Raw genomic sequence first — 12,343 nt, forward strand, 5'->3', positions numbered from 1 at the left:
GAGGATGAAAATGGATTACTATATGGGCAAACATGAAAATGTAAGGCTCACGTTTTCATGTTGGGTTGGGATTCCTGAAAAAAAAAAAAACGTGCCAAACTTGTCTTTGTGCTCTTCGAATAGTCCATTCAGCATAAATTGTAATTTCTTCTTTTAATTTGCTTGTACTGAGCCGCTCATGCCAGCAGCCGCCCCAAGGAAAAACGTCAGAAAATTATTATCTTTATGCATACAAAGAAGCAAATTGCACCTAACATTTCAGATAAAGATCCCAATCTCAGTCAGCCTGGAGTGATCGCAAACGTTTTCCCTTTCTAGTATTATTTTATACAATTGCTGTGTGGAAAGAAAGGTACCTGATGGGCGAGAATGAAAATGTTATGGCCGACATCACGACAAGAAACTTCGCACTCATTCTCATCTTCAAGATCTTCCTGGTTATAGGCTTGTATGCACACATCAACCTGATACAAATAAAGAAATCACAATTATACTGCACCTCCTTGCAACAACAATAACACATCTAGAATATGTTGATACACAAACTTTTTAGTAACTTTCTCAAATTGGCCTTAAACGCCCCACGATCGCGGGATAAAGAAAGATTTATTGTATTTGACTATTTTTTGTTACTACAGTAAAAACCCACGTGTAAGAACCAAGGGATTTAAGAACCTTCTGGCAGAAATTTGCTTTTTTAATACCCCAAAATATAAGAACTTGTTTAGCCAAACAAATTCCAACAGGTTCTTATATGTGGAGTTTAGCTATTTAATTTATATATAATTTTTTTTACCAAAAACCAAACACCATCATTGATCAATTAATGTTGTTGGACTTTTGGCAACATGGGTACATTAATAATTATTTATAATGAAGAACAGACCAGATTTTATACTATTTTCCGATAATCAACAACAATGTCTACTCTGTAGAAATTAAGAACCTAATTAAGAACCTACCTTGCCTAAACTGTCAATAAGTACCCCAAAATACAAGAACCTGTTTTGCCAAACACTGAAAAAATAGGTTCTTACACGCGGGTTTTTACTGTATGTTTCAACTAAATTACTCAGTCGATGTTTTCCTCCGAAAATAAAATAAAATAAAAAAGCGTCCACGATGTTCCTGACCTAGATCATCTGTTGTTATTTACTCGTGAGTTGGTTCACATGATAAAGGGACAGTTTTGAGCTCTAGTTCAGCTATCTAATAAGATCCACAGTGCACCCTTACCAGTTGTTGAGGTGTCATGTTGTACAGTATCCTCTCAGCATTCTCCGTGTCGTGTCGGCTTTCCATTACGGCCAACAGAGTTTTCGAAGCATTGTTCTGCAAAAATAACAATAAAGAACTGAGATCGAGTCCTCGCAAGAATAACCCAACAGCCAATTTTCAGTCGAGAAGGCAAAGGAAAATAATAAAATTAACAGTAAAACAACGACGGCTCATAACATCCATACACTGTGTGACTGAGTCGGCAGCTATTTTTCAGAAACTTTCAACAGATTATGGCCAGTTTAGTTTAAATTGTTGTCGATGTTAACTTGACGGATGCTCTTTGGTGCATATGAAATGCAACTGCTTTCTCTAATGTACTCACGGGTTTTTGCAAGGGACTTTAAAACGTCTAAGAAGCAATTGACTTGCGAAACATTTCTTTGCAAAACGCTGATGCACCATAAATTGAATAAACTGCTGCACCAACCTTGAGTTCCAACACTAAATCCATTCGCTGTTTTCCCAGCGGGTTGATGTCGTTCAGAATCAAAGCGATAATGATGTCGATACCATTCGACTCGTGAAGGGCGATGGCAGACTGAAAAGAAACAGCCACCAAGAAAATCAGTAAAACGGATATGTTATGGTTCAGTTTCACCCTTGGTACAACTTGGTATTTTCCTTTGTTCTGGTGTTTGGTAATTTATACCATGCCATAGAAAATACAGCCAATCAGAATACAGGAAAGCCGTTGTTTATTCGACGGTATTCAACCCAACCTTCCCATCGTGCGCTGCGATCTTATTCTCGATGAAATTTAGTGAGCGTATTTTCTATGGCATGGTATAAAATAGTTACACAACACTTTCTCGTGGTATACTATGGAATATCCCACTTGTCACTTGTATTTTCTTCGTATACACACTCGCCTAAAGGCTCGTGTGTATACCGAGAAAATACAAGTGACTCGTGGGATATTCCATAGTATACCACTCGAAAGCGTTGCATAACTAGTATATAGGATAGTGAAAATAAAACAAAAGAAAAAATATCAGATTGTACCAAGGGTAAAATTGAACGACAACACATACAAACATTTGATTTTCATTATGAAACGTTTTCAGTTCTTCCTAGAATAAAGAAAAATTATCAAAGAAAGAGCAAAACATCATTTCTGACAAAAATGCTAAATTGCCACAATATGCTTGTAGCGCAGAAACCTAAGTAACGCGTTCCAAAAGTGCCAACCAACCGAAGGTCATGACAGTTTTTGTATTTCACAAAGTAACGATTCTTTCAGGATCCTTCAAAGTACAGCATTTGACTATTTAAAAGATTGTACGACCCCAAGATCTACTAAACCCAAACAGAAAACGACCTGGATAGCCATTTAAAAGTCGCAGCATGTAAAAGTAAATAAAAGTTGCGCAACCTTTTCTAATTTAAGTCACACAACCTGAGTCACGCACCTGATTTTCGTGACAAGGTCCCTGGCAGTACTCGGTTAAGCTCTCAAGACACTGGATGATAAGTCCTACGTTAGATTCATTGATGTACAGGCCGAGCAGTCCCAGTCCCCCAGAAGTGCTACCACAGATGCAGTCGAGGAACTGTAGGGTTTCGTGGACTAAGTTGTAGTTGGTCTTGCTGTGGTCTTGTTTGCGAATGTAATCCTGCAGGACAACCAAGAAAGATAAATGACTTAATGAGCATTCTTAAAGGAACTGAGTCACGGACGTAGCAAAATTAAGGCATAGGGAATGGCCACCAAATTCAGCGAAATATAAAAATAACTGCTTAGAGCAGTTTTCAATTGAGTGTCGTAAAACCAAAACCAATGTAATTACTTCGGCCAATAACAAAAGACACGGACAATCCAGTGAACCAATCAAAACTCGAAGCAAATACATGAAGCCAGCGCAAAGCGCGGGAAAACGTGCGCGAGCGAGTCACAATTGGTTTTGGTTTTAGTTCTGATTGGCTGAGAAAGTGGCGCGAGATTTTAAAGCCAATCACTGAGCGTAGTAATTCAAAACCAAAGCAAACGCAATTTACTTTCGACACTCAAGTGAAAACCGCTCTAAAACAATGAAGGAACATTTCAATAACACAGCAAGTACAAAAGAAGGTACTGATGGACAAAAGTGAAGAAGATTGAAATGGAATGCAATATGGGTTTTTGAAATACTGTTGGGCTAACAGTTTTCAAAGTTAATCTCGTTTGCTTGTAACTTTAAATTATAATGCCCGGGGGAAGTATTTGGTTTTAATGAAACTATGGTTTTGTCATTTAGTTCCATAGACGAAATCTCTTTGCAAACATCAAGTTTTATAGCGAGTATTTGGCAAAACTTATTAAACATTAATAAACTTAACTCAGCCGTGACACAGTCCCTTTAAGTAAGAATATCATAACATGGCTTTTGGCCAGAGTGAAGTTTTTCTTAGCTCATTGGTGATTAGTAAGTTTACTATATCAATATTAAAGGAGGTATGTCGTGATATTTTAAGTTGTTTTTCTGATGCGCAGAATTACTTTAAAATTAAAGCTAATTTCAAAATTTTGAAAGTTACCCATTTGAAAAGCGATTTCTTACTTTACGGGTTCTCTATACTTCGTTACCAAGCTGAATTATGAGACAACGAAAGAAGCGCATTCAAGCTATTTCACTCTAAAAAGTTCTGAAAAGCTTTGCTGTGGTTTGGCGACCATCAAAAGCTACGATTTGATCAGGCCAAGGAAATAGTTCTATCACCAACATCGGTGTAGAAGAATGAATGCGTAACATGGCTTGCTTGTCCTAAAATTTCGAACCCTCGGTTTTTCGAAACTCCCGATTTCTCGAACTAATTTTCGTTTCCCTTGGATAGTACTTCCCCGGGGGGGGGGGGGGGGGGTACTCCCATAAATTTCGGATAGGGGTGTGCCGCCAAGGTTCTTAAACCCTGACCCTATTTAAGGATAAAGAAAGCGAAAATTGATACCCTTTTTAAGGCCCAAAACCAAAAAATGACACCCTATTCAAGGGGAGGAGAAACGTTCCGTGACGACCCAAATAACGGCTAACCGCGCACGGCAAGACACAAATCTTTATAAAATCGCTTTTCCAATACCTGAACAGAAAATTCAGTTTTCAGATATCTTTTGTCGTTTAGCTGGGCGTTTATTTTAGCTAATAGAATTTAGGTACCCTATCTAAGGATCACACCGGGAACACATTGCCAAAAGGAGCAAAAATGATACCCTATTTAAGGACCGAGAACCTCAAAAACCATACCCTATCGGGCGGCACATACCTATATAGGCCACATATGGGAGTACCCCCCCCCCCCCCCGGAGTACTTCTCTGTAATTTTACCGCCGATTTATCAAAGCAATTTCCGTTTCCCCTGGAGGTTCGAGAAATTGGGGTGCTATTGTATAATTTGGCTTATACGAAACAATGCACGTGACTCTAATCCAAGTCACATAAAAGGCCCTTCGAGCTCACTAACCTGAAGGTCTCTATTGTGGTTCTCACAAAGGAGCTGCAGGAACCTGAGGATGGGCTTCATGACAAGCACCTCAGGGGACATGGTCTTTACTTCATTTTTGCCTGACGTATTTTCGGTCCCAAACAGTGACGTGCTTGGCAAGGGCCTTGTAGGTTCCGCCTCAGCGTCTGGGTCTCGGCCCCTTCTTACCGCCGCGTAAGCCTTGCTGGTGTGCGTGGCTGCATCTGATAATTGCTCCTTCACGTCTTCGCTGATACCCAGCAAAGAACCTTGGGAGAGAGAAATTTTGATTTTAAAACAGCGATTGTTTACACCGTTTTAGACAAGTTTTACAATGACTGTAATAATCTACATATAAAGAAAACAGAGAACCAATCAGAGCGCCTGTTAATAACTAATGAGAAACGCACCGGATAGTACGCGCGCGGCGGGAAATCATGAAACCGACGCCAAACGCGGGAAAAAATGAAGCTGGTGACAAACGCGGGAAAACATGTAACCAGTGACAAGCGTGTGGAAACATGTAATTGATAAAAACCGCGGGAAACATGCAACTGATGCCAAGTTCGGGAAAACTTGTAACCGATGGCAAGCGCGGGGAAACATGTTACCGGTAAAAAGCGCGGGAATCATGCAAGCGATGCCAGGAGCAGGTAAACATGTAACCGATGCTAAGTGTGAAAAAACGTGTGACGGATTACAAGTTTTAACCATTACATCATAACCATTACAGTACATTATTCAAGGTTTGACTGTAGACGGAAGGGGCTGAAAGTAGAATTTGGCTTTCAATTGCGAGGTTCATTTGTGAAGAATAAATTTCACAACTGACCTGTTACAAGAGTATCTCGTCGACCACCGAACACAGTCCCTCTCCGCCCATCAGTGGTCTTGCCGGGAGTAACATCTTTATCACTCTTCTTTGCCACAGTAGATTCTGTAGTTTGAACTGTGATTGTCGCCCGAATTTCAGCCTCGGCGTCAGTCATTTTGTCAAAGATGTAACGGAAAAACTCTTCACATTGTCCGTTTATAAATCGCTGTAGAAAAGATTTCTACGAAAAAAAAATAAGAAAAGAAAAAATATATTATTGATTTTGATTAGTAGACGCGCTGAATATTTTTTCCTAACGCCAAACAAGGAAGGGAATCGAAATAAAATCTTATCCAGTTTAGAGTTCATAATCTTGTCTGGACCAACATTTTTCCAACGGCACACCATTAACAAATCTGCTCTTATGAACAATTACTATGGAGATGCCAAAGGAACATTATAAACATAAGAATTTTTTAACCTCCCGTAAAAGAAAATGCTTGGGAACTGAAGAAGTAGTCTGCTTAGGAGTAGTATCCGCTTATGGGAGGTTAGAAATGTAGTGTTTGTATCTTGCCGGGACCATGACTATGAGTCTTGCCAGTAATGAAAATAAGAGATCATAACCGTGAAGGAGTTTTCGATACCCGGTCTTAAAGGGACCGTGTCAGTTAGCCAAACTTAGGAAGGAAATGACCATCAAATTTGTTTAATGTATAAAATAACCTCTTAAAACAGTGAAGGAATTTTAAATAACACACCAAATGCAAAAGAAGGTACGGATGGCCAAAAGTGTCGAAGAGAAACGGAGCAATGGTTGAAATATGGTCCGGCGGAACAGTTTTCAAAGATATCTGTCTGCGTAACTTTAATTTATGACGCCCGGGAGACACATTTAGCTGCAAGGAACTTATGCTTTTGTCATTTAGTATCAAAGAATAATTTATTTGCAACATTTAGTTTCATAGCGAATTTGGCAAAATTTAATAACATAAGATTAACTTAGCCGTGACATAGTCCCTTTAATAAGCATAAATTTTTACGATTTTATAACTCCGAGTCCGTAGTTTTTGTTTCGATTGTGAAGATATATCAAACACTTGAGACAGTGTTTCATCGGCTATCCAAACACCTCGAATTTTGTCAAAAATTCTCCGCTGCGCGTCGTATTTTCAACTCTCTTCTCGGTGTTTGGATATCCCGATGAAACACTGTCGCTCGTGTTTGATATATTATTTCAAGAATCAAATTTACTTTTCAAAGAGCTTCGCAGCCATGAATTTGAATTATTTTTAAATTCAACGATTTCCCGGTGCTTACAAACCCCGGTAATTACCAACCTGAATAGAGCTGTTGCCTCCTTCAAGCAGTGCAATAGCCAGCTCTAGTATCTCAAGAAACACTCTGTGGTTTGGCTGCTTTATGATGAGATCAATAATCAGATCAGATGCTCCACACTTGTCAAGCCGACATTGCATCTCGCATAGCGTGACGCCCGCGCGTGACAGCATCTCGGCCCCAGGCCCCGAGTTTACTAACTGGCTGGCGGTTTTCTTGCTGCCGCTGTCGGTGAAACTTTTGTTACCGGCCTGGCTGATCATGAGGTAAAAATTTGCACCAAAATAGCGGCTTAAAAGAGATGAGCGCAACGCGTCACCCTGAAACGAAACGGTAGCAGAGTTGTAAGGAGACAAATATTCAGTGAGACCATGACACAATAACTAACAGAATCGGGCATTTCTTAAAGGCTGTTTTTCCGGCACAAGCGACGGAGTTGCAATCAGAAGCGCAGAGCGTTACGATCTAGTGAAAATCAAACCGACGGAGTCTTACACAGAGTTTCAGATTCCGCTTATGACTCCGTTGCTTATGATCTAGTAAAACACTTAAATCACAAGGGACGAAAGAGGAATGGGAAGAAAATGGAAACGTTCTGATTCTTCCGACTCCGATTCCGTCACGTTTTTGACTCCGCTTACGACTCCGATTTTAGATTTTCACCAGGTCGTAAGCGCTCTTACGACTCCGATTTTAGATTTTCACCAGGTCGTAAGCGCTCTTACGACTCCGATTTTAGATTTTCACCAGGTCGTAAGTACTACTAAGCGCTCTTACGACTCCGATTACGAATCCGACTACAACTCCGTCACTAGTGAAAACCACCCTCAAGACATTTCTAAGACACGACGTATAAAGAACCCAGACAACACGAACTATATTTTCGACCCCAGTCAAACAAACCGGTAAAACTTTCGTAGCAGTCGAAGACCCTTCTATTGTTATCCAATCAAAACACAGTAAAAAGTACTCATGAGCACTCGGGACAGCCACTTCAGCTTGGCGTCATCAGCATACGTTAAGTTGCTTAGCAACGTCTCTGACGAAATTTGCGGGCTCAGTTAATACGCGGAGTTTGTCCGAAAAACGTTCTTGCTGTTCTGTAGTGTGTTAATATATCTGCTATGTTTACCTTGTCTCCAAAGTCAACATCACGCGCCATCATGCCTTTGATCGTCTGCAGAACTCGGACGCACAGAGCTTCTTCGTTGTCTTCAAGCAGCTGTTTAGCGTGTGTTATCAACCTGGACGAGACAAAAGAAATTACAATATTTTGACATGTCATCCGTCGATCTTATGCGAGAATAACCTTTTGTTTGAAAGGGAAAGATTCAAACCTCGAGTCAGAACTGAAATATTGATCTAACTTTTGAGTCTGTGGATAAAACCCTAGTTTGTTACCATTCAAATAAAAGGTACTGAACAGCACTTTCATGTGGTACCGTTTACTATGTTGTACAAAGTGGTTTTAACATTTAAGTTTGGGAATAAAATCATGTGTGACCATTCAAATGAAACCTACTGAGCAGTACTTTCATGTGGAACTGTTTATTACGCTGTACAAGGTGGTTCTAACTTTCTTAAAGTCTGTGGCTGAAATCCTGGCGTGAGACCATTCAATTTCAAATAAAGCTATCGAGCAGCACTTTCACGTGGTACTGTTTATTATGCTGCATAAGGTGTTTCTAACTAAGTCTGTGAATGAAATCCTAGTATGCGACCATTTAAATGAATGTCAATGAGGCTCACGTTCAAGTAATGCTGTTTGTTTTTCAATATTTGGCAAAAGAAAATTTGAAATTTCATGGTTTTTTGTTTAATTTGACCTTACACACTACCGGGATTGAAATGATTAAGGTGTCCCTGCCACTTGTGCAATTCCATTCCACTTTATAAATTACAAAACAGTGAACACAACAAGGCGTTTATGAAAGAGATATTAAACGAGTTAAAACCTGTCTAATCGTACCTGGAGACGAATCCTCCGCTCTTGGACTTGTGCCATGCTTCAGACTGGCGAGGGAACATCAACTCTGGCCGGTAGAGAACGTCACCTAGCACGGATAACTCTGATTGGACAAGCGGACGAAGTTGGTCCTCCAATAGCGAAACAATATCCTATGAAGTGAATCCGAGCAAACTCGAGTTAACAGCACGGCGAGAAAGTAGAAAAGTGAGCAAATCCTAATCTTCTTAGAGCGATTTATAATTGAGTGTTGTGAAACCAAACCCAAAGTAATTACTCTGGCTAATCACAAAGGACACAGACAATCCAGTGAGCCAATCAAAACTCGAAGCAAATACATGTAGCCGGCACGAAGCGCGGGAAAACGTGCACGAGCCAGTTACGATTGGTTTTGGTTTCACCTCTGATTGGTCGAGAAAGTGGCGCGAGTTTTTAAGCCAATCACAAAGCGTAGCAAAGCAAAGCGAAAGCAAACGCGAATTACTTTCGACACTTAAGTGAAAACCGCTCTTTTACAATACAAATTCAAGCTCAAAAGGCCATTATTATTTTACTCGCGCAAAATTTATGAGCAACAGAATTGTGATACTGAAATTTAAAACTATCGTCTAGGAAAACTAACGTTTTTTGAAGTCAAGATTTTTCAGAAACCTCTGGTCATTTTCTAAGAAAATAACAATGTTAACATTGTACGGAAAATAAGTTCCACTTTTGACATAACATGAGACCTCAACTTAAACGACAATTTTTGCACTCTACAACAGCTTTGCTTCTTTATTGAAAGTCGTTCATCATTATGTGAATCCCACCTGTATCTAGAAACTTAGTGCTTTAGTCATAGCTTACTTCTGTGGTGTCAACGCATGACATTTATAAAAGGGCCTCACCTGTAGCCCCTCAATGATGCTCCTGTAGTCCCTGGAGAGGTTCATCATGGAGTCTCTTCGGACCTTTCCGTGGCTGAGCCAGTGACGAGTGTGCTTCATCACCAACTGGGACCGAGTGAACAACGCTTGGATCTGACTCTCAAGGTCTGCTGGGATTGCAATCCCACGATTCCTTGCTGCAAACGAGAAGAAAGATTGTCTATGATCGTGTGATTAATACAATTATGCTATTTGAACTTAAATTTTACTGTGGTCAAAATTGTCTCAAATTGAAAGAAACTTCAAAAAAGATTTGGCCATCACCCTGACGAAGTAGAGAGATTTAGGCTAATTTAGATTTTCCTTAAAAACGCGAACGCGTCATCCGTTAACAATACAACCTTCCTCAAAATACGTTGAAACACTAGCAGACCAGTTAAATAATGACCATCGCATCCTTGTTTTTCTTGTCAGATCCCTTGTTTCTGTCTTGAATACTGGAAACTGGGGCAATGTACACTTGTTTGTCAATTCTGGGGCGTGACAACAACATCGCACAGGGGTGGAGTGGGACGGAATAAAAAAAAAATGCCACGTGTGACAATCAGTGTTTCGACATTGAAGTCGAAGGTTATAGCTCTTTCAAGCTAAAAATTTGAGCGGAAAGATCCTCGACTCACCAACATCAGACAAGGTCTTGATACATGTCTCCACATGGTATTTTTGTGAGCCTGTCATCCATGAACACTGGGAAAGTCGAAATGCTCCACGAAGAAGTCGAACAAAGACAGGCTGACGTGACTGAAAACGAAAAAAAAGTCAACGATAGTATTCTTCTGTGCCTACCTGCACTAAAACATAATTTTTGCTCTCAATATTGATTACTTGAAGAGTTAATGCCAACAGACAACTGCAGTCTCACTTCATAAAACAGAGGCATAAAGTAAGCAATTTTCCATCAATTCATTGTTGATATTTTGGCTAACAAGTGGCGTTACCATGATATCTATTAATTAAAGGTAATTATTGCCAAGAAATGTTTTATCCGTGTTAACTTTGTTCCTCATTTTAAGTTGAAATACAACGCGCAGAATAATACAGTTGGAACTCCCATAAGCGGACACACCCAAAAGTGTCCGCTTTCAAGAGGTGTCCACTTATGCGATATTAAAAATGTAGCGTTTGTATTTGGCTGGGAGTATGACTAGATGGTCGTTTACGGAAGGTGTTCGTCAACGGAAAATTAATTGTAATTTACGTTGAGCATTTCGATGCTGAGCTTACAACTTCAAAAGCTTGATGACCAAGTAAGTACCTTTATGGTAGTGCTGGAGTCGGAGAATGGTGAATTGAAAAAGAAAGTCAACAAGTTCATGATGGTTTCCGTTGCGTATTTTTCCAGCATGGTGTCGGCGTGAAATCGGTCCAAGGTGTTGTTGCAAACCTAGAAAAAAGAAAAAAAAAGGTTCTTGTCATCTTGAATGTTTTACAGCAAGTGTGATCTAGTACTTCCTTCTATATACTTCTATTTTTGGTATAACAAACACGTAACGACTGGTTTCTTAGTAAGATAGTTTTGTTTTCATGAGAATCGTTGTTTTCTGAGATTTGCGGGAAACGAAACTCGTTATTTTCCCGCGAGACCAGTTATTAAATGTATATTAACTTACCCTGGCCATATCGACTAAGAAGTCCTCAAACAGTGTCCAGATATGATTACTGGTGTAAATCTCTTTCATCTCTACTTCCGTGTCAACATAGCAGTGGTTCAGAAAGTTAACGTAAGCGTTCTTCACCTAAAAGAACACAAAACAGATTAATATTAGCTGAATATGTATTGCAGAAAAGACTTCTGTTAATGGAAACGCACAGCAAACAATTTTCGTATCTTCTAATGCTGCAACAGCACAGAAGGCACGGTGTCCTAATGGTTAGTGCATAAGGTCTCTGGATTGGACAGTTCGAACTTCAAGCCCTTGCCGGGGTCACTGAGTTGTGTTCTTGTGAAAGACACTTTAATCTGACTCACGGTACTTCTCTCTATAAATGGGTATCGGCGAATTTAATGCTGAGGGGGCGGGGGGGGGGGGGGTAAGGGTAAGCCTGCGATAGACTGAGGTGAGAGAAAGAAACACTCCTGCTCGCTTCATGTTACAGAAACCAGAGAAGCGCTAATTTTGCGTTAGCTATTTTACGCTCTTTGGATGAAATTCACTGCCAGAAGCTTCAAAGCTTCAACTACCTCTTGGGTAACGTTTCAGTGAAGGCATTTCTTTGTGAGTGATGAATAAATTTGTCAGTGTTTGAAACTGTCACAACAATAAGGAGTTTGGCCTATCTTTCGACTCGCCACAACTCTCTTTTTTCGATGCATTGCACAAGCGGTTTCATCAACCGTATACCGAGAAACATCAGTAGCTCATTTCTCGAAAGCCCCAGAAACTTTTCAGGCCTGCAAAGCCATTCTTAGTTATCTGTATCTTAAAAACAGAAAAGTGTTTAGGCCGGAAACTTTGCAAGAAGGGAACCTCTGTTCCTATTAAAAATATGTGAATAAAACAGCTGTGTTTAATCATAGGGCTTGAGATTTTGCTACGGCTTTCCGGGTGCGAAAACGTTTCTGGACCTTCGAGAAACGGGCCC

The 12,343-nt window shown here is 40.1% G+C and overlaps 1 protein-coding gene across 2 annotated transcripts in view; it reads right to left on the bottom strand.

Annotated features, from left to right (window-relative positions):
* The window catches only part of LOC144653412 (inositol 1,4,5-trisphosphate receptor-like), a 54,729-nt gene that overhangs the window by 9,316 nt on the left and 33,070 nt on the right, over positions 1-12,343 (bottom strand). For both annotated transcript variants that reach the window (XM_078513401.1, XM_078513400.1), the window contains 13 exons: positions 11,371-11,496; positions 11,016-11,144; positions 10,381-10,501; positions 9,722-9,897; positions 8,838-8,986; positions 8,001-8,112; positions 6,871-7,188; positions 5,549-5,771; positions 4,717-4,985; positions 2,691-2,894; positions 1,709-1,819; positions 1,237-1,332; positions 357-464 (listed from right to left, as the gene is read on the bottom strand). In XM_078513401.1, coding sequence (XP_078369527.1) covers positions 357-464; positions 1,237-1,332; positions 1,709-1,819; positions 2,691-2,894; positions 4,717-4,985; positions 5,549-5,771; positions 6,871-7,188; positions 8,001-8,112; positions 8,838-8,986; positions 9,722-9,897; positions 10,381-10,501; positions 11,016-11,144; positions 11,371-11,496 — 2,142 coding nt within the window. The remainder of the gene's footprint in view (positions 1-356; positions 465-1,236; positions 1,333-1,708; positions 1,820-2,690; positions 2,895-4,716; positions 4,986-5,548; positions 5,772-6,870; positions 7,189-8,000; positions 8,113-8,837; positions 8,987-9,721; positions 9,898-10,380; positions 10,502-11,015; positions 11,145-11,370; positions 11,497-12,343) is intronic.

This window comes from Oculina patagonica, chromosome 5, assembly GCF_052425735.1.
Source record: "Oculina patagonica isolate OP01 chromosome 5, crgOcupat, whole genome shotgun sequence".
Classification (NCBI taxonomy): domain Eukaryota; kingdom Metazoa; phylum Cnidaria; class Anthozoa; order Scleractinia; family Oculinidae; genus Oculina; species Oculina patagonica.